The sequence below is a fragment of the Molothrus ater genome, chromosome 1 (assembly GCF_012460135.2).
Source record: "Molothrus ater isolate BHLD 08-10-18 breed brown headed cowbird chromosome 1, BPBGC_Mater_1.1, whole genome shotgun sequence".
Classification (NCBI taxonomy): domain Eukaryota; kingdom Metazoa; phylum Chordata; class Aves; order Passeriformes; family Icteridae; genus Molothrus; species Molothrus ater.
This window is the reverse complement of record NC_050478.2, coordinates 16,626,513-16,652,242: the sequence shown is the minus strand read 5'-3', so window position 1 is coordinate 16,652,242 and position 25,730 is coordinate 16,626,513. Positions and strand designations below refer to the sequence as shown.

Here is a 25,730-nt window from a genome sequence, read left to right as displayed (position 1 = left end):
CTACTGTAATTATGGCATCGCAGACAGAGAGAGGCTCCAGGCTTCACCCTGCAGCCCTGCTCCCCCAGCTGACATAAATTTCACAGGCTGCACGTGGCTCTCTCTGATGCTGCTGGCACAAACAGTGCTGCAGACACCCAGAGCTTTCCCTGATGGAGGAACAAAGGCTGGTGTCTTCTGGAGGAAGCTCCTATTTGAAGATGATCCCAGGGAAATTATTTGATGAAAAATCAACAGCTACACCAGCTAAAAAGCATAAAGGGAGAAAAGCAGGACAATGATTTTAGTGTGTCTGTGTAAAGGACACTCCACCACCACAGTGCAAAGCTGCCATAAATAGTCAGGAGCAGACCATTGGATTTGCACACCAGATCCAGAACCTGCTTGCTCCCTGAGCAGCCATCAGTCCAGACTCCACATGGTGCATCCCACAATGGGATAAAGCCAGATCCTGCTCCTTGGGATAGAAAGAGCAATTAGACAAACAGGGACCTGGATTAAAAGTCTCCCTGAAGTCAAGGGCCAAGACGAATTCTCCAGCACACCAAGACCTCATTAAAACTGCCCGCAGTGTCTGGCCCACAAAGTACATCCAGTGCAAGGAGCGCAGCCCCGCCGCTGTTTTGCAATGCATTACAAAATACCTTGGCTAGCACAAAGAATTTGAGGCTATTTGCTCCTGAAGAGCCAGGTCGTGAAGAGCCTTCATTTTTCCAGCAAAAAAAAAAAAGGATTTAAGTTGACAGATAGTAACAGAGAGAAAAAAACACCCTGACAAAGTAAGGGGAGATGGAGAAACCGACAAGGTAGAACTTGATCTTGGAGGGTGTAAATCTGTCAATACCCACAAATGACCACAAGGCCACATGCCAGTTTTCACTCTGAGATACCGTAACTAAGACATTTGGCTGGTACCTCACATTGGAAAGAAAGTTTTTACATTTAGAAATGTAAAACATTGTAACATTTAAGGAATTTTGGCTACAGCCCACTAGCCAGCCTTTCCCCAGCCTCAGCTAGGGGATTATTTTGAATGTTGCTTTGCTTTTCGTGCATCTGTTGCCTAAATCAATGTGGAGGCATGAGGGAGGGACTGAAAATTGGCTCTAGAAATAGTGGTATATTTTAGTGTCATAACTGAGAGTCTTGGCAATCCCTTTTAACCTGAAATGTCAGTGCCATACCAAATGATCTGGTCATCCTAACCTCAATTTCTGGCCATCAGTGAAAGAACAGAGATAGAGTCTCTGACATCGGGTTTCAAGGCCACAGTGAAAAATTAAGAAAAACAGATTTCATGCCTCATTGGAATTTTGCTTTACCTATTTTTGTGTTTCTTTACAGCTATTCCAGCTTCAAATGTTTATCTGATCTCTTTCTGTTTGAATAGTTTTTCATTTTTCCAGATTTTCTACAATGTAATTTACCTCTCCAAATCTCTTCCCTGCTTTAAAAAACTCCTGGTCCTTTTCTTTTTAGCTCACATAAAACTCACTTATACAAGCGTTTTGCATGCTTTTGCTGTTAGGACATATTTCTCCTTTAGCAGATCTAAAGTGGTGATTTGATGCCAATTTAATGCCATAAAGCATAAAAGACCTCAACAGGTCTTTAGTAATCACTGGTAATTTCCACATCTGTCTCTCTATCTCATACCCAAATTTTTAAGTCTGTAGTGAAGCGGATTTAATATCACTGAATCCAACTCTGGTTTTCTGAATAATTAGAAATTGATCTCTACAGATGAACATTAGACAAAGTTTTGCAGAACAGGTGTTTTTAAATGCACTCCCCTTTCTCCTTCAAGCTGATAAAACTCTCATTTGCAAACAATACCTGCAGGTTCTGGACATTTTCTGAATTGCTCTGTACAAACTTATCCACAGCCCAGCATTATTCCATGCAGATACCCCTTCAGTCCGCTTCTCAAATTGTGTCAAAACCCTCCCAAAATCTTCTCTGTGAGTACACATGGAATATCAGAAGTCTGGTCTCACTAAACTGCTTTCATCATTATGTTTCTGTTATTCACATTACGGACAAATGACCTAAAAAAGTTCAGTTAAACACATATAGGAGGGTTGTTGTTTTTTTTCAAATTACAGAATTACTTTTAAAACCCACAAACCTGCAAAGGGAAATAGGATTTGCTGGATCAGATAAGATCACTAGTTTGTCTCATCAGGCATGTTCAGTGTGAGCTTTTAAGAAAAGAAAATTAAAATGGGAGGAAGCAATGGTGAATAAAACTAATTTTGCTGTTCAATACTGCATCCATTTTTACAGTATTTTAAGAAAAATTTAAAAAAAACCTCACCCAAAAGAAAAAAAATCCAGTCTTCTTATTTCCCTAGTTTTTTCTATTACAATCAGTAGATAAATTTTACCATTTTCACCAGTACAAATAAAATTTCTTAACCTACTTGAGAATCATCAAACACTGCTTTGGTGCACGAGACTGGAGAGTTTCAATTGTTTGCCACTCATATCAAAATCTTGCCATGGCAAGGAAAATGCATGTGTTTGTGCATGTAAGCAAACACAGAGAGACCCAAACCATTTTCTTTATTTACAACTGACTGAATGGGACTGAATACAAACAAGCTGTTTTTTCACTAGTTTCACCACAGGCATAAAATATTTCAGACTCCAGGACTACTGAGAAGCTCACAGTTTTTTTCACCAGTCATCATGCTCCAAATTTACAAGCCTAACTCAGATGGCTATTACTGGGATGTACCTGCTTAAATCCCTTCCACAGATGGGAGAGTGAACACTGTTCATGCCAAGTTTCAGTCTGGATTGAATTTTTACAGCTGGGTCATAAATTTGCAGATTAAAAAGGTTCTAATGGAAACATAGGTACAACCTTAACTACAGCAACATGAACAGCAGCAAGGTAACTAACACTGCACGAGGGACAGTCTGCACTACAAGCAGAATCTACCAGGATTTACCCAAAGTCACATTATTTCTCCCCAGCAGTGGCGGAAGGAGGCTGGGACATGCAGAAAACTCATGCCAGGTGTGAAGTTTCAATTCAGATGTTTTTCCAGAGAGAAGTGAAACTTTTATGGGCTTGCCATTCCTTTAAGTTTACTGCCCCAGCCAGAATGTGAAAAGTCCAGCCCTTTTTTCCCTTCTGCTCCTACCCTGTCTCGCCTGTGCCCACCTTGTCTGCAGCCTGTCCCCTCCTGGTCACACTTCCTTGCACTGCACACAGATTAGTATGTTAGTAAGGCAGTGGTTACTTGTGATAAAGATTATAGATTTCAAATGTAAAAGCAATCCTTTGGGCAATAAAGAGGTTTGCCCCTGTCATTTCTCTTTCTTCATGCAGGTGCCATGAGCAGGAGTCAGCTGCAGTGCCACAAGAGCCCCGAGGAGCAGAACAGGCACATTTCAGGGTTGGAGCCAGCACACGTCCTGCTCACAACCCAGTGATCTGCCTCCAGCCATGGCTTTGTCTGGTCAAAAGTGCTGACATAAAATTGTGTGTGATTTCTGAGCCACTTCTGATGAGGTGACAGCACACATCTCTGTCTTTGTGTTTTATTCCTTTGTTTTGCTATTCTATGTATAAAATCATGCCATATTTTTAAAGCTCATTGGCATATTGGCATATTTGGAACAAACAGCTGATACTTACATTTTGCTGCTGGGTTTCCTGGGTAAGGGACAGAGCAGACACACCCTCCTTAGTGCCTTCACAAGCATTCTGGGGGACAACAGCAGTGCCAGGGCCTCTCTGCATGCACACCAAGGCAGAGTGAGGCAGCCAGGCTATGGAGACATCTCTGGGATGCAAACCACTGCTCCTGCCTGGTGCTGCCCTGCTGTGTCCCTGCTCCTTGCACCAGGGCTGCAGCACCCAGGGCTTTCTGCTGCTCTGCTTCAGCTGGTACATGGCTCATTTACCTCATCTATTTATCTCCCCTGAGCCCCACTCTGCCCTCCTCTCTGAGCAGTGTTTCTTTCTGCAGCAATGGCTGCAGCTGGCTGATGTTTGGATGTTTGCAAGGCTGAGGGACCCCTGAATCAGGGCAGAAGCCATGGCAGGGCAGCATGTGAGCCTGGCGTGTCTGCTGCAAGAGATCTGCACACAAATTTGGCTACTGGGGAAAATCCTGCTCAGGCAGTGGAAGGAGAGAAGGAATCACATCCATTTCACTAAATGAGTTTTCCCAAGCTGTAGTTTCACACACTCTTTAAATATCCCTAAATTAACTGCTAATTTTCTAACTAATTTCCCTATTATATTCATTACTAACCATGCAGTCTAGAGCTAAAACTGGAAAACAGTCTGATTTATGACTATGTGCTTTTCCATGCACATAATTTCCTGAAACATTCACATTTTGGCCGGCCCCAGGCTTTAAAACCAAGCATAATTCTGAAGACATTTGGAACAATGGGAAAATGGGGATAAATATTTTTTTCTCTTTGAAAACACCTTCACTAAATGAGTGAAGCCTAAGGTTTGCCAGAGAACAGCCCTTGCTGAAGCCTGGAGCATTGACTAACTCTAAAGAGAAGTATTAAAAAATGGTTGTTAGAAATTGGTGACAGTACCACACATTTTTCCTGCTGTGTCTGAGAGAGGTCTTGGGCAAGCACAGGGATCTGATGCTTTTTGGCCACTGCTGTGAATATTTGCATTGGGAAAATTTTAATGGTCTCGGAGAAACAAAGGCGGGCTTGCTGCACCAGCACAGGCAGCAACAGCCTGTGGCTATGGAAACATGGCTGGTGCCCTGATTTTTTTGGTGCCTTCTGTGATTTTTTGGTCAAATGTTATAATCTTTTCCATTTCAAATCATTAATTCAGGAACATCCCATTCCCTACAATGATAAAGCTGTCAGGAGTCCTGACACGTGCTGCTCTGAGGCAAGCTGATTTGAAGAAAATCCTCTGCAGCCAAGAAGTGGCTCAAGACAGTTTTTACTGAAGCATGTGGAAAACTTGCCATGACATCAACAGAAGCAAAACCAGAAGACATGCCCACAGTCTCCCTCTACTCTGTGGGGTCTCCTCAGCAATTATACCTGATTTATAGAACAGGCACAAATATGCTGCTATTTGAAGCACACCTTATCTGCATAGAGGTGAATCTCTGGAATCTTTAATATTTTGGGTTTAAATGGGAAAAAAAGCCTTAAACATTCATAAACTTTTGCATCTGAAAACAAACAGATAAACCAAGAATGCACAGTTTTTGCATCCAGCACCTGTGAGAAAACAAATACTCTCATTTCCAATGAAAGAATGGAGTGGAGAGAAATGGCACAGGAAAACTGCACTGCCCCGAGTGCTGCTTCCCCTCTCAGCAGGGCTGGCTCCAGCCAAAGCTCTTCCTTGCTGGCTGGCAGTCCCTGGGTACCCAGGCTTTTGGGGCAGTGCTCTGCCCCCAGCTATTGCTGTTCCCAGCCCATCCAGGGCTCTCTTCCTCCATTCTACTTGAGGGAGATTGGAACTGCTACCTTCCCACAAAAAATATTCATTTTTGATGAAGTACTGTTTTTTGGGGTCATGTGGAGAAAATCCTGACCCATTCCCCTTGCAGCTCAGGTACTGAGAAATCAAGAAACTAAAGAGAACTAAAAAAAACATTTACTTGATTTTTGGTGTTTGAACTGAAATAAATGCAATAAGTCAACCAAACTAGCAGGGAATGGCTAGGATCTTTAAAGTTCTCAGGTTTGGGCTATCACATCTGGTATATTAAACCTGACGCTTCCCGTGCAGTAAAGCCATTTCCTTTTCTTCTTTCTTTAGAAAAAACAACAGAACAGTAAATTAAACACCATCTTCTCCTCAATTCTATGCTATTTTAGTTGATGAATCAGGTCATGTAATAATAAAATTCCTGCAGAAATACGATCTTAAATTGTAACCTTCAAATTGCAGTTATGTTGCTGTGTGCATTTAATACTATACTTGACATTCACCTTTTACATTTCACTTCTGGATGACATTAGGATCTGCAAAAAAGACCTCCTTCAGCTTTCCCAGGTTACCATTTATTTCAAAGTATCCCCAAAGTTTCCAGCACCATTTAGATCCAACTTGCAAAAGTCACTGCTGTGAGCAGTTTTTGTAGGTCCCTTGAGTCGTGTCTGAAAACAGGTTCCATTGTGTTCATATTATGCTTTCAAATTTTATGGCTTATTTTAAAATTACATGTTAATTTCTAAAAATGTTAAATTGCGAGGAAAAGTTGGCAAGGACCACACAAAATCACAGCACTGTTCTGCAGTTTGTGTCTCTCTACAGCACTTCTGTGCATGGCTACACCCTTACATTCAAGTGCTCTGTAGGAATGTGGCCCTGATCCTGCAGAGTGATGAGGGTCTCATCAGAGGTGCTCAGTGTGCTGCAATAAATGACCCAGGATAGTGTTTTATAAATCACCAACTTTGCAAGATGCAAAGGAAAGAAAGAAAGGAAGGAGAGAGGAAAGAAAAAGTCAGTAGTAATGAAAACATCAGAAGCAGAGTGCACTCCTGAGTATAAATGTCTAAAAATAGAGATCAAACATCTTCAAAAATCAGCCAGTCATTCAAGCACTTGTTTAAAGCCACCCTCTTTTCCAGCCCTGCAAGTCTTGAGCTTCCTCATTGTTTTTATTGGTTCTGGCTTTTCTACTGTGCTAAGTAACATATAAAGTGAAATCAATGAAAAATCTGCCTACAGAAAAAGGACTCCCTCTCCTGCCATTTTGTCTCTTTTCCTCATGTTTTAATTTTTTCTTTCCATCACTAGACAACAATATCTCAGAAAGCTGGGAATTTTCATTTCCTTGTGCTACAACGATGCAGAACATTTTGTTTCTGCAGGTGACTGACAATAGGGCACTCAGGGAGCACTGCAGCTTGATTGCAGAAAAGTCAGCATTTTAGTGATCCATAAACCAAAGACTGACATTGCCTCTTTAGATTAATATTCAGCTTCACTACAAACATTAGATCTTTTCCTTGTAGATTTCTGGAGTGCTTGTTGCAGTCAAGACTGTTATTTCTGCATGCATTTGTACAACAAATGCGGGTAGACAAGTCTGCTTTCACTTATTCCTGTCACACAGAGAACCCGCTGTGAGTGACTGCATGCCAAGCAGTTAGTGAAAACCAGTTCTCCAACACGGCTTTTTAACTAAACAAAAACACTGAACCGAGCCTTTCAGTCATCAGCTTAAGATGCATATTTGACCAATTATCTATACTTATATATTATACCTGCACCAGGATTGATCTGAACTGAAATTTTCTGCTTTAAGTGAACACACTTGTGCATGTCCTGTTATATACATAAGAATATCAGCTTACAACAGACAGGCTTAGGGAAGGCTGTGCCGTACCCGTGACAGCCGCTCTTCCCCAGGCTGCCGGCACTGTCTGCCTGCGCCACCTCCCGCAGCAGCTCCAGCTCCCCGGGCATGGGGCAGGGCGCTGTGGGCACAGCACCTGCCAGGGATCTGGGCATGGGGCAGGGCAGTGCGGGCACAGCACCTGCCAGGGCTCCGGGCATGGGGCAGGGCAGAGCGGGCACAGCACCTGGCAGGGCTCCAGGCATGGGGCAGGGCACTGTGGGCACAGCACCTGCCAGGGCTCTGGGCATGGGGCAGGGCAGTGCGGGCACAGCACCTGGCAGGGCTCCGGGCATGGGGCAGGGCAGTGCGGGCACAGCACCTGCCAGGGCTCCGGGCATGGGGCAGGGCACTGTGGGCACAGCACCTGCCAGGGCTCCAGGCATGGGGCAGGGCACTGTGGGCACAGCACCTGCCAGGGCTCCAAGCATGGGGCAGGGCAGAGCGGGCACTGCACCTGGCAGGGCTCCGGGCATGGGGCAGGGCAGCACAGGCACTGCACCTGCCAGGGCTCCAAGCATGGGGCAGGGCAGTGCGGGCACAGCACCTGCCAGGGCTCGGGGCATGGGGCAGGGCACTGTGGGCACAGCACCTGCCAGGGCTCGGGGCATGGGGCAGGGCACTGTGGGCACAGCACCTGCCAGGGCTCTGGGCATGGGGCAGGGCAGTGAGGGCACAGCACCTGCCAGGGCTCCAAGCATGGGGCAGGGCAGTGAGGGCACAGCACCTGCCAGGGATCTGGGCATGGGGCAGGGCAGAGCGGGCACAGCACCTGGCAGGGCTCCGGGCATGGGGCAGGGCACTGTGGGCACAGCACCTGGCAGGGCTCCGGGCATGGGGCAGGGCACTGTGGGCACAGCACCTGCCAGGGCTCCAAGCATGGGGCAGGGCAGAGCGGGCACTGCACCTGCCAGGGCTCCGGGCATGGGGCAGGGCACTGTGGGCACAGCACCTGGCAGGGCTCCAAGCATGGGGCAGGGCACTGTGGGCACAGCACCTGGCAGGGCTCTGGGCATGGGGCAGGGCAGAGCGGGCACTGCACCTGCCAGGGCTCTGGGCATGGGGCAGGGCAGAGCGGGCACAGCACCTGGCAGGGCTCCGGGCATGGGGCAGGGCAGCACAGGCACTGCCCCTGGCAGGGCTCCGGGCATGGGGCAGGGCAGAGCGGGCACTGCCCCTGCCAGGGCTCCACTCGGGGCTTGCTGCTCCTGCCCCAGCACCGAACCTGCTGCCCATGAGGTCACGGAAATTGCACGGAGGTATAAAAGAGGCTGCTCTGCCGACAGTCAGTTATACAGCCTGTCCTTGATCTTTATGTGGGATTTCCCAGTTGCATGAAGCCGAAGTAGCATATGGTCCCGTGTTTATAAGCATGTTAATGACTGAAATGGGAACCTCTACAACCCGTTTTCCCTATAAACTTTAAACTGCAATTTCTTGTTTTTGTTATTGGACGCTGCATGCATACGCCGTTAATTTGGCGCAGGCTGCTGGGACACTCATGGCCACGCTGACCCCAGCGCTGGGCACACAAAAAAACAGCTCCAGACACACTGATGTACCTGAAATCACGGTCCAGCCCCTAATCAGAACCAGACAGGGTGAGGATGATTTCTTACTCATGATCTGCTACAAAAAGTTACCTTTCCAGGAAAGCACAATAGAGAATTAGTTTAAACTCCAGCGCCTTCCCGTCCTTACAGGCACAACGACCTTGCCAAACATTTCTCAAAAATAAAACATCAATCAGTTTTCACTCTGTGCTTTTTGAAATGCTGATTAAAATGTCTTCATAAATTAAAATGTCTAGTAGGGACTTGACAATCCTGCAACAGCTCCTCTGTGTTAAGAATTAGCTGTTTTGTGCTACAAAAAATTGCAGTGTGGAACTTCTTGTAAGTGGTGATATCTCACTTAAAAATGCACTTGCCACTTTCAGGAGGGAAAGAGTGGTAAAGTCAGCCATACCCTGTTATTTTCTTAACCAAAATGTATTACAGCTATTTTAATGAAAACACAGATACAGGTCTGGTACTGTACTGCACTGAGAATTGCCAACCCAGGTATTCAAATAACAAAGAAAAAACATTTTAAAGATATATAATCCTCATCTATCTCTCCCTACCTAACAATCATGTCGATAATTTCATCTATTTGAAGGTAATTTTCATAAATGGACAATACCTTGAAAATATACCTTGAAAAAATACCTTGAAAGCATACTGAAAATATGCTTTCTTAATGAAAAGTTTAATTCCTGCATGTGTAACATCAGAAAATCATTAATGGGACCATAATCTTGTAACTGAAAAAAGCCCATTTGTACCTGTATTTCCCGAGTGTTCACACATATATAGCAACAATACAGTAAAAAAGTCATGTATATATATATATCATATGTATATCATGTGTGTATATATATATAAAATCTTTTTTTCTTTCTATATACTGCTTGTCTGCTTTCAAAGTGCAAAAAGAATAAAACCGTATCCTAAGAGCTGCTTGTCTGTTCTCAAAAAATGTGAAAATGTTAAAGAAGATATTTAGGAACTGCATAAAATACAATCTCAAGAGGAGTTCCAGCAATGTCACTTAGGAACTTTAAGGACAAGCATACTAGTTTTTAGTCATTCCAGCACAGCTGGTGAATTTACACAGTTACAGTGGGCTGCCCTCAGCCTTCACATTAATGACCATATTTTTCAGTGCAGCTCGAAATTTGTCAAGAAGAACTTAATCCAGTAGCAAATTTATTATAAATTTTAGAAAGTCATTGCATCCATTTTTAGCTTATGGTATAAAGTACAGAAAAACAGAAGTTTACATATCTGAGCTTCTGCATCTGCTCTTGAGTAACTTTTCACTTAAAAATAAAGCTTGGCAGACAATATACTTATAATGCAGACCAAATGCATTTGGTATGTTCAGAAAAAAGAAAAAAAAACACAAGCAGAGAGAGTTTATTTTGAAACTTAATAATTGAGCTTGCATTACTCTTTCTCTCCATGAGACCCCATGTCTCTACAGGGTCCCCTCTCGTTCTCTGGTCATTCCCAACAACCTGCACACACAAACATCCTCCTAATCCCCACCAACAGAACTCAGCCATGTGGCCCCTCCACATGGACAAAAAACCCCCCAGGAAATGTGCCAGAAAAGAGAGAGCAAAGGCTGCAAACCGGAGAAGTTGCAAAGGCACCTGAACCTGACTGCCAAGGAAGCCAAGGGGAACCAAGTGAAAAATCTAAATCTGTATTAACTTTACTGCAAAATCCTCCAGTACTTTTCAGCAATATCCATCCCTAAAGTGATGCTTCCCTCAAGGTGGTCCCTGGCAGAATAACCTGCCAAGAAAGGCCCAGGACAACACAAGGGGCTGCTGCAATGAGTCAAAATTCTGAGACACTGGTGGAAACCTTCAGAGACTGGGGTGCAAAACTTCATATTTTTCAAAATTAATTTTTTTTTTTTAACCTAATCTCCCAAAGAAATACAGAAGTTTCACAAGAGGAGCCTTCCAGCACCCCCTGACTCATGGGAATTTAGGCAAGTCCTGATCTTGCCCTGATTTACAGCAATTTATTGGCATGAACCATGTAGTCCCATGTGCCTTGCTCTGACTGGTAACACAGTGGATGACATTACATCACACTTGTATGTTTTTATTGATAAAATTAAAATAACAAACTATGTGTAACCCTTCAAAAAACAGGAAGACAAAGAATTTAATGGCCAAGTCTGTGGCCGCTTAGCTCTGGAGAGTGATGCAGAAATGAGTCTTCACTAATGCCTGTATTCCCAAGAGAAGCATGAGCACCAAAGGGTCACATACTGGACAAGGCACTCTGAGGACAGAAAGGTGCTGTACAACAGGAGAAGGTGTTCACATGCACTCCACTGAAAAACATATGACTCATGTAAGTGTCACAAACAGCCACCTTGAAATTTCAAAGCCCTCTTCCTCCTCCCAGCTGTGGCCCTGGAGAACTTCAGTCCTCCAGTCCTCCCGTATTGTAATAGAATATGCAAGAGTTTTCTCCTTCCTTAGGCTCGTCTTTGTGCTGACAAAAAGTGGCCTATAAGCGTAATTTCAAAAATTATTCCCATAGCACCGTTTGAAAAGCAAACCAGCTTCATTAGCAGTCAATAACTGCACTTAACTGTAATACTGCAGGTAGAACTTCTCCAGAGAATGAAAGGGTGGACAGGAATTATCCACTGTGATATGAGACGATGGACAGAAGTCTCATAAAAGGCACAATCAGATTACACTTAATCCTGGAGCCAATGTCTACAGAAGATATCTGTAATAGAAATCATGCAGAAAAATATCCCTTACCTGTCCGATAGACAAAATTGCCTTCTGTCTCTGATGATGATGGAGACACCAGTTCTTCCTCAAATTCATTGGAACTAAATGAACCGGAATGATTCCTTTGCCTTGTTTTTTCCATCATAGCTGCATTAGTAGCCATGACATGTCTCAATGAGTCATTTAGGTAACGATTCAGTAAGCTGCTTTTGTATTTGGGGGGTGACACGTAATCCTCATTGGCACTTGCTTCTGGTCTCACTCCTGTTTTTATTACTGAACTTTCAGTTTTAATCACAGTGTGGTGAACTGGTTTGTTATATCCCCCTTCATTCATATGGTTTCTCGGAGGATTTTCTCCATCTGAAAACAAAAGAACAAAGATATAGTAATACATTGAGTACTTAATATTTAACACGAGGCTTTCTCTCCATGTTTTCTTATATTATAATAAATATAAGGGAAACTAGACAGTAACTTCAGCATTAGACGCTGATTTTCATTTTCTTCTGTTCACACATTGCTCATAGTAGTTCCCATGATTCTCAGATGTTCCAGGTATTCTAAATTAATTAGCTATAGAAAAGTCTTTGAGTCTAATTTGTTCATGAGTAACACAAGACAGGCAGAAAAAAATTGGAAAGTGCCCTAACTCAATGATAAGCATTTAAAAAGCTGTGTGAATAGGCTGAATTATTACTATCATAACTTGAAATTTGGTTTGCCTCAACACTGCAGAATATTTAGGTACATTTGCTTAAACTGTACTCTTTTAATTTTTCTGCAAGCAATCTTTTCAAGGGAAGTGAGTAGAAATGTGAGTACATTCCCACATTTTTCAAGAAATGTGAGTACAGACTGAAATTGGAACAAAGATATTTAAAATTGAGTACAGATTGAGACATACTCTTCTAAAAATTTACATACAGATTTTTGACAATGTTCTGTAGGATTTGTTCCTGTCATTGTATCTCCATGTCACAACTGTCTAAAAAAAGCACTCACAGACAGAATTAATACAAGAATTCTATTAAAAATACAGGGTACTTAAAAAAAAAAAATCCTGCTTTTGTTAATTTGAGTAAGAAAGAGAATTCCAGTACATCCTTTATGGAAAACAGCTGCTAGCAAAATACGTCAAATAACAGTAATATTTAGTTTACCATATAAGATGCCCCACTAATCAACCATTTAATGATGTATACATCATTAAAGGGTTGATTAGTTAATTACATCATTGCTATAGCCCTTCCACGAAGGAAAGTAACAGCCAAGTGATTTCTCATTTCTTTATACCAACAAATGTAATCAATTTTTTTTCTTTAATGCAGACTAAAGGAATAGGCTTATAAAATGTAATGAACAAACAATTATCTTTCTAGCAATAATGAAATATAATAACACACAGCCACATTGCCACCTTGAGCAACTTACACAATTCTGCTTTGTAGGCTGCACAGTAGCTGGGAGCCAAAAGAGGCATTTAATTCACAAAAACAATAAAGGCAGGTCCACTGGGGATATTTGTGATTAAAAATTAGAGCTAACTTAGGGTACCTAGTACTTTCTAAATATATTTTAACCAGTTTAAAATTGATAAAAGAGTATCAACAAACCTTCAGAGCACGAGTCATCGCTGCTGACGCTGAGTCTCTCAGCATTTCCCTGAACATATTTGTTGTAGAGTTTTATTCGCAAAGCCCAGCTCAGGTCTGGCTGCCTGACAGTGTTCTTCAGGCGACGTCTTGCATTGGCAAACCAGTTTGATACCTGCACACAAACGTGTCTATTAGCTTCCCTTGAAAATTAGGCAAGTCAACCAACCCACAGAGCCCTCAAGAGTTTTATGTATGCTTCAAGGGGACCACAAACAAGAGAAATATGAACAGCAGTCCACGAAATTACCAATGAGCAGATCAGGAATCTCATACAGAAGGCAATTTCAGGCTTTCCACCCTTCCCAAGTGTTAGCAAAACCACATTATCACAAGGTTTCAATTAAGGTGTCCCAAATACCAGTTTTATATTAATCTTTTTTTTTTAATTTTAAAGATAAAACCCTGAACTTTTAATATGAACCTTTAACATATTACCAACTTCCTAAATTAAACTAATATCTAATATTCAGGAATTTCCTTTGATATTTATATAGGCTACAATAAAGCTGTTGAACAGAAAACACATTCTAAATTTGTGTATATAAAAGCCCCAAATTTTCCCTTCACTTTTACAGAACTCTTAGTCTGACAAGCCGTGGGCATCAGGAAAGTCTTACACAGAGTACAATGTACTTTGACTCACTGCAGAAATCCACCATTTGCTCTACAGAGAACTGATTTTACAAACTCTTTTTGTTGTAAACAGTTTAGAATATAGTAAAGATGCAATTCCTCACAAGCTGACTACTAAACAATAGTCTGCTTTGTCTTCCTTCCCAACTTCAAAGCATTTTCTAGAGATTGACTTAGCAAAATGGATTCATGTTGGTATCCCTCTAGCATACAGGCTCATTACAAAGTCAGGCTCAATCACAAGCATTTCACAGTGTTTTAGGCACTGAATGAGCAAAAAGGCACAGTCTACCCTTCAGTGCCAGCAGTGCTAATTAAACCACCAAATGCGATGCATGTGCTTGCAGTGACTTTGCATGAAAGCACACCTGAGAAAATACTGGCCTTGATTCTACTGCAACCCAAAAATATAGAAAATAGAAAATACTGATAACTCTACTATGAGCAAGAGCAGAGGCAAGTGACCTGCATTCTAATGATACTTGCTTAATGATAAATAAGGTGTTCAAAGTCCTATTTAACCCTGGCAGGAATAAGTGCATTTTGACATGACCTCTGCAAGAAGGAGGCAGAGTAGCATCACTTGCAAAGGAGAATGCAAAGAATGTTATCAGCCTACAGCCCTGTTCACATCTTTGTGTTGTGAACACGCACAAAGAGAAAGCCAGACTACTGTCATCATATTCTGACCTGGGAACGATCACACCATTTAATTTACATCAACCTGCAAAGCAAGTTCATACATGCTTTGTCAATACATGCTACCCCACCTAACAGAGAGCCAAACTGTAGACCCTAGTGTTGGATTTTGTCCCTAGTTTTGTCATCTGTCTGTTGTAGCTAAGGTTACTGTATAAATCACACAGAAGTATCTGTCTAATTATTCTGGATCAATAATCTCTTCTAAAGTGATTATGAGAAAGATAAACACTATGTGCCTAAAGAAAAAGCAAAGCTTTAGTTCAGAATCCCAGCTAGAACTTAGCAGTGGTGCCTTATGCCTGTCACTTTGATTTGCCTTAAAATCGCATTTACATGAAACAGGGTTCCACTGAAAATACAGTTAGCACTGGATCAGTGCTCAGATGGCAAACATGTAACTTTACAAGCCATGTAGTTTACTATGACAGGTTAGAAAACCAAAACTGTAGCTGGCAAAGTAATTCTAATTCTCTTCTGAGGCTACTTGCTTGTAATCTTCGTATTTACACAGTAATTTTTACAGTAAATGAGATAGGGTGGGCTGGAATCCATGCACTTTTCTAATGTTGTTAGCAAAGTCACACCAGACTGCTCAGGTGAAGCAGCAGTCACCTGCTGCATGACAGTGTAATTCTGAAATCAAGTATTTAACAGTAGAGATGGATCAATCCAGCATCCCAATCAACAGGATTGCAGTTACTGTAGCATTATACCAAACTGACAGCTTTCCAACCTCTCACAATAAAGATTTCATTATGCTTCATTCTATTACATATTGAAATTTTTCATCAGTGAAGTGCCATTTACAGAAAAGATAGGGTAGTATTAGTGTGATTCATACATAAAAGCAATTAAATTTAGCAAGAGTGATTTCTGCATGGTACTCTTGGTTTATTTTGGGCTCATTCTTCCCATGCCACTGCTTTGCTTTCTGCATATCAATATGAAAAGATGAGTCACATTTTAAGTCTTCTGCTATGAGAGAAGGGAATAGTAGTATTTGATCATTATTTCATAATGACATAAATATATTGCACCTTGTCCTCCTGCTCTTTATGGAGCAGATGATTTTAAGTGCCATCACACACCACATACAAGACAATCAGGGGATCAGGCCCAGCCAGCACAGCTTTGTGAAAGGCAGGTTGTGCTTGACCAACCTGATCTTCATCTATGACAGGGTGACCGCTTAGTAGACAAGGGAAAGGCTGTGGATGTGTCTACCTGGACACCAATAAAACATTTGACAACATTTCCCACAGCATCTCCTGGAGAAACTGGCTGTCCATGGCTTGGATGAGTGTGCTCTTTGCAGGGTAAAAAAGAATGTTGGTGAATGAAGCTACATCCCCCTGTTCACTGGTCACCAGTGGTGTTCCCCAGGGCTTGGTACTGGGAGCCAGGTATGTTTAATAGCTTTATCATTAATCTGGATGAGGGGATGGAGGGCACCCTCACTAAGTTTTCAGAGATACCAAACTGGGTGGGAGTGTGGGTCTGCTGGAGAGCAGGAAAGCTCCACAAGGGATCTGGACAGGCTGGATCCATGGGCCAAGGCCAGAGGCATAAGGTTGAACAAGGCCAAGTGCCTGCCCCGGGTCACAACAACCACTGCAGTGCCACAGGCTGGGGGAATTGGATGGCAAGATGCTTGCTGGAAAAGGATCTGAGGGTGCTGGTTGTCATCAGCTGAACGACAGCCAGTGAGTGTCCAGGTGGCCAAGAAAGCCAATGGCATCCTGGCCTGGATCAGCAATAGTGTGGTGTCAGAGATTGCAATCCTTTGGCATATGATCTGGTTTGCATCTTAATTCAGGCAGAGGCATTTCTAACAATTTTAAGAACTGGACCATAACATGTGGCCAGCAGGACCAGGGCAGTGCTTACCCTTGTGCTTAGCACTGGTGAGGCTGCAACTTGAGTGCTGGGTCTAGTTCTGGGCCCCTCGATTCAGGAAGGACACTGGGATGATGGGTAGAATCCAGGGAAGGACAATAGAGTTGGGGAAAGGTCTGGAGCACAAGTCTGATGAGGAACAGCTGAGGGATCTGGGGGGGTTTAACCTAGAGAAAAGGAGGCTCAGGGAAGATCTTATTGCTCTTTTCAACTACCTGAAAGGAGGTTGTAGGTGGGGGGTCAGTCTGTTCTCCCAAGTGACAAGTGATAGGACAAGAGGAAATGAATTGAATCAGGGGAGGTTTAGATTGGGTATCAGGAAAAAATTCTTTACAGAAAGGATTGCCAGGCATTGGAACAGGCTGCCCAGTGAAAGTTACCATGGTTGAGTCACTGTCCCTGGAGGTATTTAAAAGAAATGTAGACAGGGTGCTCAGGGACATGGTTTAGCAGTGGACTTGCCAGTGCTGGGTTAATGGTTGGACTCAATGATTATAAAGGTCTTTTCCAAACTAAATGACTCTATCATTCTGAAAGAACCTCAAGTCAGCTTTTAGAAGAGAAACCTTTAACAAAAGCAAGAAGCAGCAAACTCACTCTAGGAACTCTTATCCCAAATGTAATTACAACAAGGTCCATTAAAGCCTTGGAAGAAAGGAAAGTTAGTCAAATCCATTTAAGAGATTTTTAGGCTTAATCTATGATGTGGTAATCTCTAGCTGCTTTCCAACTTTTGGACACTGGTGCATGTTTCTGGAAAATCCTGATTTCTAAGACATCATGAGAGTCAACACCTCTGTCACTCTTCAGTCTTGGACACCCTCCAGGGGTGTGGACTGGAACAGGCTGCACAGCTACAGGCTGGACCAGTCAGCACGCTCACCCTGACCTCCACCTCCCTTCTTCCAAGACAGCAGTTTTACCACTCATTTCAACCAGCCCCAAATGTTACATTGTCTATCCATGTGGTCTTTAAAAACCTGCGTGTCCACTGCTGTAGGTCCCACTCACAAAGAGTGCCAGTTTGCAATACGCTTACCTAAACCATTGCAAAAAGAAATTACCAAAGCTGCCAAAACCATCCAACTTTTCCCATGGTTCCAAACTGTGTTACTGTGATCTCCAAAAATAATTTCAAAAAAAACAACAAAAAAATTATTTAGATAAAAGCCAGTGGGAAAGTCTTTGTCACATAAACCTCCCAAGAAGTATCTTGAAAAAACACATGATGAAACTCACTATTCTTGTAAAGTAACAATCCTGTAGTTCTTTGAGAAGTAAAAAGACAAAACCCAAGGGGAACGATAATAGATGTGCTTTCCAGCATTCATTTTTTTACAGCAGTTCAGTTGTTCTCTAAGAGCATCAGGTACTTATATCAGCATCATGAAATATTGACCCTCTGGCTTTACTTCTGAAGACACATCTTCAATTTTATTGTAATTTGTTCTGCTTCAGTGCTTAACAGCAGCCAAACTTTCAGAAAGAGAACAGACATCAAGTGATTCACCTCCTCCAGTAATCCAGATACGCCTTTATAAATCTGAACATTATTAAATCCATAGCAGCACATGACTGATATACAAATCTTTGTATTGAAAAACCTTCTTTCCAACAATACACACATTCATATTTCTTCCTGGAAGGAATATACTGCCATTTTTCTTTTTTATTTCACAAGAACATCTAAACCAAAATTTAAAATAAAATAAATCAAACACTATGGTAATAATACAAATGAAAATGTAGCATATTAATAGGACAAGTTATTGGATTCTGAATTGGAATCTAATTGGAGTAAAATATAAAATGCCTTTTCAAACTATATTGCTTTTTTGGTTTCCTGCTTTGGCAGTTGTGGAAGTAGAAAACTTTGGACTGCTGGACTGAAATCTGCAATAACATTTGCCTTGAGGACTCCCAAAGACCTTGTTGGCCTGCACAGGAGTAAGTCAGCCCAGAATTTGCCCCAGGTTTTGCTACTACTACTTAAGAAACAAGATGATTTATGATCCCTGCAAAATCCTACCTCCTTGAAAGAGTCTGACATTTCTTCAGCACTGCAGTCGGACATGCATCTGCAACAGTCTCCTCGCTGTCCCACTGCACCCAAGAACAGTGGGGTAGGCCAAAGTATTAGTAAAGTAGAACAAATTAATTTAAAATCAGCCAACTGAGTGATAGAAAAACTAATGAAAATAAAGCTGTGGAAGATTTGACATGCAGATACAAAAGTTATTAGTCATTAGCATGTCATTAGTTTGTCCTAATAACAAAAGTTAAAAAACAGGGATTGATGTTCACCTCTTTGTCTCACAGAAGAATTGGTTTTATCTATGCCATGGTTCTAAAAAAATGCTCCTTTGGATAGATGATACATACTGGAATAAGATTCATTAGATGAAAGAAAAGCACAGGGAAGAGAGTATGATCAAAGCACAGGGAGGAGACTATTACATCTGGATGATCAAAATTACTGTGACCACCATCATCTTCCAGGCAGCCTCAGAAGACCTTTTCCAAGGTCGTCAGTCAGGTGAAAAACAAAAAAACACCCCAACCATTCATTTTCTTAGTGGGATTTTGTCAGAAACTCAGAAAATCAAAGGGACATCCAACAGTATCTTTTGCCTTTCCTATGGCTTGTGACGACAAGGTGTCAGCACATGAGGGATGCTGGGGAGAGGCAGCAGCTGTCAGCAGACAACAGCCTCCACAGGAGGGGAAAACTGTGGGAGCAAACACCACGGGACAACACTGAGAAATGTAAAAAGTGTAGGAAATATGAGACAGGTCAGCAAATGGGAAGGTGTTTAACCCAGAGGAAACATCCTACACTGATTCCTGGTTCTCCAATGATGGCCAACAATATTACTAGATTAGAAAAACAATTTATAGACAACCCTGGTTGACGCTTTTGCAAAGTGCCCCTCCTGGGACAGATGCAAAGCTTTCCAACAGACCCACAGCCCAGTCCCAAGCCTGCTCTTGGTTACACTGCTCATCTGAAAGAGCACAGCCTTCAGGAAAGCTATTTCAGATGTACCCAGTGTGACTGGGACCACACCCTGCCATGCTCTCTCTCACTCTTAGAGAACAAAAATTTTGTACTGAATTACAATCTTGTTCTTTTTGAGCATCCAAAAAGTAGGGTGTAGGGTGTGTGTTGTTTAGCTCTTTGTGGCTCAGGAATTACTGCTAGTGCCAGACATATGTATTTACATCTCATACAGATGCTATCGAATTCCTGGATTAAAAGAGCATTGCACAAAAAAGATGAAAAAAACACCTGGGATTTCTCTTTGATGTTGTGCTTCTGTAAATGAAGATAGATAAGCCTGTTTGCACAGTTCTTTCAAATATTACAGTTCATAGAACAAAATTGGTCAAATTCAGCTTCAGCATAAATCCACTAGTCATAGGGGTCCAACAGAGCTAAAAGCAGCCCTCCCTGATTCTTTTTAATTTTATTCTACACTTTATGTAGATCATAAAACTCTATGGAGAAGCGGCCATGGCTCACTTGATGCCTTTATAAAGGCTAACACTTCTTGTTCCCATCAGGATTTATCAAAGCTGCCAGAGAGAAATCCTGCAAAACCCCACCAGTTCTTCTCCCTTCGCTGTTCACTCCGAGGCATTTTTAAAAGAACAGCAGAACTCCTCAAGATGTCATTAATGTGAAAGTGTCCCAACACATATTCTGGATATATGTTTTAAATCTCATGTAAAAATACAGGGGTATTCTAAGAGCCATAGTCCAATAAAATACTCCTATTGAATTGTGCCATTGAAGGGATAGTGTTTATGTAATCATAGTTTAAACCTTTCATGTATATTTTTTAAAAGCAAGACAAGTTGTTTTAACTGTATCTTCCAGTTATAACTGGCATTTTCTGAGACATTAATATTATTTTTGTCAAAGCTATAGTGTTTTTCCTAGTGCAATAGTTTCATAGTGAGGTACTGAAGTGTAAAAATTTCCCATTTTGCCATTACTAGAACTGAAGTTCATAGTACAGGTTTTTTTGAGGGGGCACTCAAAATAATAAAGCTGAATTACCACTTGTTTTTTTCTAATACTTTAGGTTACTTTGATCTCTTTGTGCTCTTTGCAAAGTGACACATAATGTGTTAGGCAGAGTGATGAGGACCCAATCCTGCAAACACATGGGTTTCATTTTACACACCTAGCAGTAGCTTGCAGTAAGGAAATTAGATTATTCACAATGCATAAATCTTTGCAGCATCCAGACCTGAGATAGCATCGCTTGGCAACTGATAGCATTTAACCACATATATCAGTAGAGTACCAGATGGCAAAGAGAACAAAGAAGTGAGATTTATAAACATTTGCAGCAAAATTTATGCCTCTTACAGCAAAACTGCCAGGCACTTCAGGGGAGAATCACCTGAGAGCAAAACAATTACTCCCCATGTCTAACTATATTACAATGATTATTCCTGCAAGACTGTGTGTGCTGAGCCAGTGCACACAGTGTGTATGGTAACACTGGTGTCTGTGCAACAGGTGATGACAATTATTATCAGAACAATATAACAGTTTCCATCCTACCCCCTTTTCAAAAGGGAAGAGTAGCTCCCTGAAATTTCCTAAACAATTTCTATTCTGTGCTGAACTCTCCCATGACTGATATTTTTTACTTGAGAATTTTTAAAGACTAAGCAAAAATATTTTCATCATATTTATGAATGAGATGAAAGGATGAGGGCATCTATTCCTAGAAGTGCAAGCGCACACTTTTTGCTGATTGCCTTTAGCATTTCTCCAGCCACGATAGCTAAGATGTGGCAATTCTTATTTGAGAGAGACAGTCCTGCTGGGGTGGGGAGCCCAGGGGAGAGTGGAAGAAGGATGTGCACAGGACCCCTGGTCTTGCTGGCTGCACCGATGCTCCCCAGTACCCAGCACTGTCCTTTGCTCAGCTCTCAGAGGAGCTTTGGCAGATGCTGTCCCCATCCCTCCCGTCCATGAAACGCCTCGGAGCGGCTTTTAGAGGTCGGGGTAAGTGGTTCCCTTCCTTACCTGCACCAGGGTCATCTGGGAGCCGAGGGCCAGCAGAATCTTCTCCGTCTTGGTGGGGTATGGGTTGTCGCGGTGCTTGTAGAGCCACTGCTTGAGCGGCCGCGCCATGTCCTGCAGCGCCTGCCGCTTGTGCCGCACCTTCCCGCCGCTCTGCCGCGCCCTGCCGCGGAGAAGGGGCGCTGAGGAGCGGAGCGGCGGGACACCTGCCCTCTGCCCTCTGCCCTCTGCCCGTGCCCGGCCCCTGCCCGCTGTCCCGCCTGCCCCGGGCTCCCCAGCGCGGGCGCGGTAGATGCGCCCCGTCCGAGGGGGCACCCAGCTCGGGATGTGTCCAGCCCCGGGCTGCGCCCTGCCCGGAGAAGCCGAGCCCAGTCCTCGCGGGGTGCTCGAGGACTTCCACAGCCGCAACCGTGGCTCGACGACCACTCAAGAGAAGGTGATGCCAGCAGCTCCCCGAACTCCCCGTGCAGGGTCTGGGCGAGCGGACTAGGAGCTGGTGAATGGCCGCGGTGATGCTGCGGGCCCCGCCGGGATTTCAGCGGGGCCAGGGCTCCGTCGGAGCGAGTGTCCCGATGTTTTCGGTGCTCGGCACCCGACCGGACTGTGGCCGGTCTGTCTAGAGAGGGGCTTTCCAGCGCGGCCAGGCCGCATCTCGCACGGCCGGCAGCGCATCCCGCAGCTGCGGTGCGCGTTACCCCGGGGCCAGCCCAGCCTGATTCCCCCGCCCGGGTTTATTTCCTGCTGATGCTCAAAAGTTACCCGCGGCACCGAGCAGCTCCTGGATCATTTCCCCCCTCGGAACCGGCGGCGAGCGGTGCTCCTGGAGGAGCCGGCATTCCGCTCCCAATGCCGCCGGCAGCGACGCGAGGCAGCCCGCAAAGCCCCGCGCCTGCCGAGTAACAGCGTATGCCGAGGGAACGAAACCCGGGTTCCGATTAAAAAAAAAAAAAAAAAAAAGGAGTCCCTCTGTAAATAAAAGCCTGCAATAAAAAGTGAGTGAACAACATCGGAGGAATGCTGAGAAAAGCCCGGAGGCGGGCTGGGGCCGGCGGCAGCGCTGCGGGGCGGAGGGGGCTCCGGGCGGCGCTGGGTGCCGCTGCCGGCGGCAGGGGGCGCCCCGGGGCCGGGCTGGGCCGCGCCGCCGCCTCGCCGGGTCCCGCGGCTGCCCCGGGATCGGCCGCAACAACATCCCGGTGACACAACACACACCTGCGTCCTGTGGGCCAGCAGCGCCGGTAAAGCTGCGAGCTGATGCAATCGCTACGGTGGAAATTGGTCAGCACAAGCAACTCCCCCGGACTCCGCGGTTTCGCAGCCGCCTGACTGCGCTCCTCGATCTTTACTTTGTAACGCTGACCCGAAATGTCTGGTCAGCGCACGCCAGTTCAACCCTCCGAGCTACGGCTGTCAACACGCCAGAGCTCGCACGGCCCCTCATCACCTTCTATTTCACCTGTTCCAGCATCAATAAAAAAAAAAAACCCTGACCCCCAAAAAACCAACAAACCAAAAAAAAAAAAAAAACCAAAAAAACCACCCCAAAACCGGCTTCGGGCGGCTTAGCCTCAGCTGCCGTTTTTTGCAAACCCGATCCTAGTATCACATTATCGAGCCCCCGACTGGCATCCCGCTAGTCCGATCTAAATGCCATCCCTGGGAACGCACGGACAGCGCAGCTCCTTCCCGCCCGTTCGCTCGGCGCGCTGCGAGCCCGCGGAACGGCGGAACAAGTGCCGGGGCCGCGCCGTGCCCGCCGCCCCAGCCCCGCTGCCACCACGGCACTGCCGGACGGGATCGGCCGCGCCGCCGCCCCGGCCCCCAGGTCTCACACGTCCCTCCTGGCGCCTCCGTTTTGGAGACTTTAATCAGATGAAGCGCCCGAACAAGCCGGTGGGGCTCCGGTGTTCCCGGTTTGTTTCTGTTCGGAGGCAGAGGGGAAGGTCAAGCACAGCAGGACAGGAGCGCTCTGTCTGGTATATTCCAGCCCAGCCGGACGCCCCTGCATCACCTATTGCCGGAATTTCCCACCGTAGCTGTGGAATGAGAATCCCAGAAAATACGAACCCGGGGCCGCGGGCAAAGACCCAGTTAGAAACCCATCTCGCAACCCCAAATCGGCGACGCGGCGGCCGGGAGCGCAGGGCCGCCCCCGAAGCCGGTGCGCGGCGCGGAGACGAGCGCACGGCATACCCCGTCCGCCGGTTGCGCAGGCTGAGGCTCTCCTTGATGGACGGGCTGTCGGGGAGCAGCACCTCGGCGTGGTGCGGGCCCTCCACCACCCCCACGTAGGACCGGCCGCTCCGCTCCCGCTCCTTGGCGTCCTCCTCGAAAAGCACCTGGCCGCTGAGCTTGCTGAAGACGATGGTGTTCATGGTGGGGGGCTGGGGGCCGCCGTCGTGCTGGCCGCCGGCTCGGAGGTGCGGGGGCTCGCTGTGCGCTGCGGGGAGGCGGCAGCGGTCACCGGGCAGCCGCGCCGAACCGCCGAGACCCGCCCGGCGCGACCGGCGGGGGGGCAGCGCGGAGGCACCGGGCGCCGCCTGCCCACCCACGGGGGGGGAGGCAGCCCGCCCCTCCCACGGCCCGGCCCGCTCTCACGGCCCCCCTCCCAACCCCGGTCCGCTTCCTCGGCCCGGCCCGCTCCCACGGCCCGGCCCGCTCCCACTCGCACCTCGCCGCCAGCCTCCGCCGCGCTCTTCGCTCTGTGTCGCAATAGTTCGGAGCGCGGGTTTTCTGTCGGCTTTGGTGTTTCTGTCTCGCTTGCTCTCTCTCTCTCACTCCTTTTTTTCCCCCCTTTTCCCTTCCCTTTTCCTCCCTTCCCCTCCCCCGGAATGATTTTCCCCTTCCCCCTCCCCGAACGGGGAGGGAAACAAATTGTTTTTAACGACCACCAAATGCGCAGAGCCGACGCCCGGAGGCACGGCCGCCGCGCAGCCACTCTCCCTGTCGGGACTGCCGCTCCCCATGGCCGGGGGAGTCACGGCTGGCCAGGGGACCCCGGCAGCCCCAGCCAGGGCACGACTCCGCCCGGGCAGAGCGGCGTCGAGGGGCGCTGCGTGGAGGGGCGGGAGGAGTCCGGCCAGGGGCATCTGAGGGTACGGCAGTGCACAGTCTGGATGGGGGAGCCTCCCGGGGAGGGCGGCTGAGGACACCGGCTGGTGTCACGCTGACCGCAGCAGAGACCCCCGTCGGGGGCGCGAGGCGCAGCCACAGACCCGTGCCACCCATTAACACCGGTGTTTAATGATGCTATGCCAGGAACCATCTCTCACCACGCTTCCCCGTCTTCTCTTGTGAGTCGTGTGTCCCTCCTACAGCAAGGGCTGTAAATTAGCCCGCAGCCCAAGCCGGGAGACAGCCCGTTGCCTTTAGCATCCCGGGCGCGCTCCGGCAGAGACACGATGCTCAGCTACCGGCGATGCCTACGGTCGCCCCCGGCCCGCTCCCTCGGGTGTGCCCCTGTTCCCCGGCCCCGCCGCTCCGCACCCCCGCACCCCCGCAGCCCTGCGGAGCAGCAGCCCGGCCCCGCCGGGCTCAACGCTTTGGTTTTCTGCGCGCAGGAGCGAAGAAGATGGCCACAGTCAATATTTACAAGGATGTAATTCAGACGGTATTTGACCGCCGCGGGTGAACGGGAGCAGCCGTCTGCGCCTGCGGGCCCGGCGGGACGTGCGCGGCGCGGATCCCCCGTGCGGGCACCGACCGCGGCTCCCGCTCTCCATGGCACCTCTCTGTCCCTGTCCTTGTCCCCGCAAGCGTGGCCCCAAAGTACCTGAGCCTGCATACCGCTACCCCTCGTATCCCCGCCCGCTACCATCAGCCCGGCCGCTCCCTCCCGTTTTCCTGGGCTGCAGAGGCCACCGCGGAGGGAGCGCGGATCTCCGCTGGCTCGGCGCTGCAGCGGTGGGGACGGAGGGGGCAACATGCGGCGCTCAGAGGACCCCCGGCCGCGGGGCTCAGCCGCTGTGGGGTCCTTGCTGGGGCTCACCCCCGTCCCCGCACCCCGCCGTCACCGGTGCGTGACGTCACGGCCGCCCTCGGTGACGTCACACACCCACACGCATTGGGGAAAGGGTTCCTGGAAGAGGGGCAGCTTGGCGTCGGGATTCACCGACCCGATTGTA

General features: G+C 46.3%; 1 protein-coding gene across 3 annotated transcripts in view; it reads right to left on the bottom strand.

The window, feature by feature from the left end:
* MKX (mohawk homeobox) overlaps positions 1 to 24,393 on the bottom strand; it is a 50,748-nt gene extending 26,355 nt beyond the window's left edge. For 2 of the 3 annotated variants that reach the window (XM_036378674.1, XM_036378676.2), the window contains exons 1-4: positions 23,800 to 24,085; positions 21,613 to 21,772; positions 13,293 to 13,446; positions 11,704 to 12,039 (exon numbers count right to left, since the gene is read on the bottom strand). In XM_036378674.1, the coding sequence (XP_036234567.1) occupies positions 11,704 to 12,039; positions 13,293 to 13,446; positions 21,613 to 21,772; positions 23,800 to 23,981 (832 nt within the window). In that variant the 5' untranslated portion in view covers positions 23,982 to 24,085. Of the gene's footprint in view, positions 1 to 11,703; positions 12,040 to 13,292; positions 13,447 to 21,612; positions 21,773 to 23,799; positions 24,086 to 24,277 lie in introns of those variants that run through there. The other variant, XM_036378673.1, reaches the window with a different exon arrangement.
* Positions 24,394 to 25,730: the final 1,337 nt, after the last annotated feature.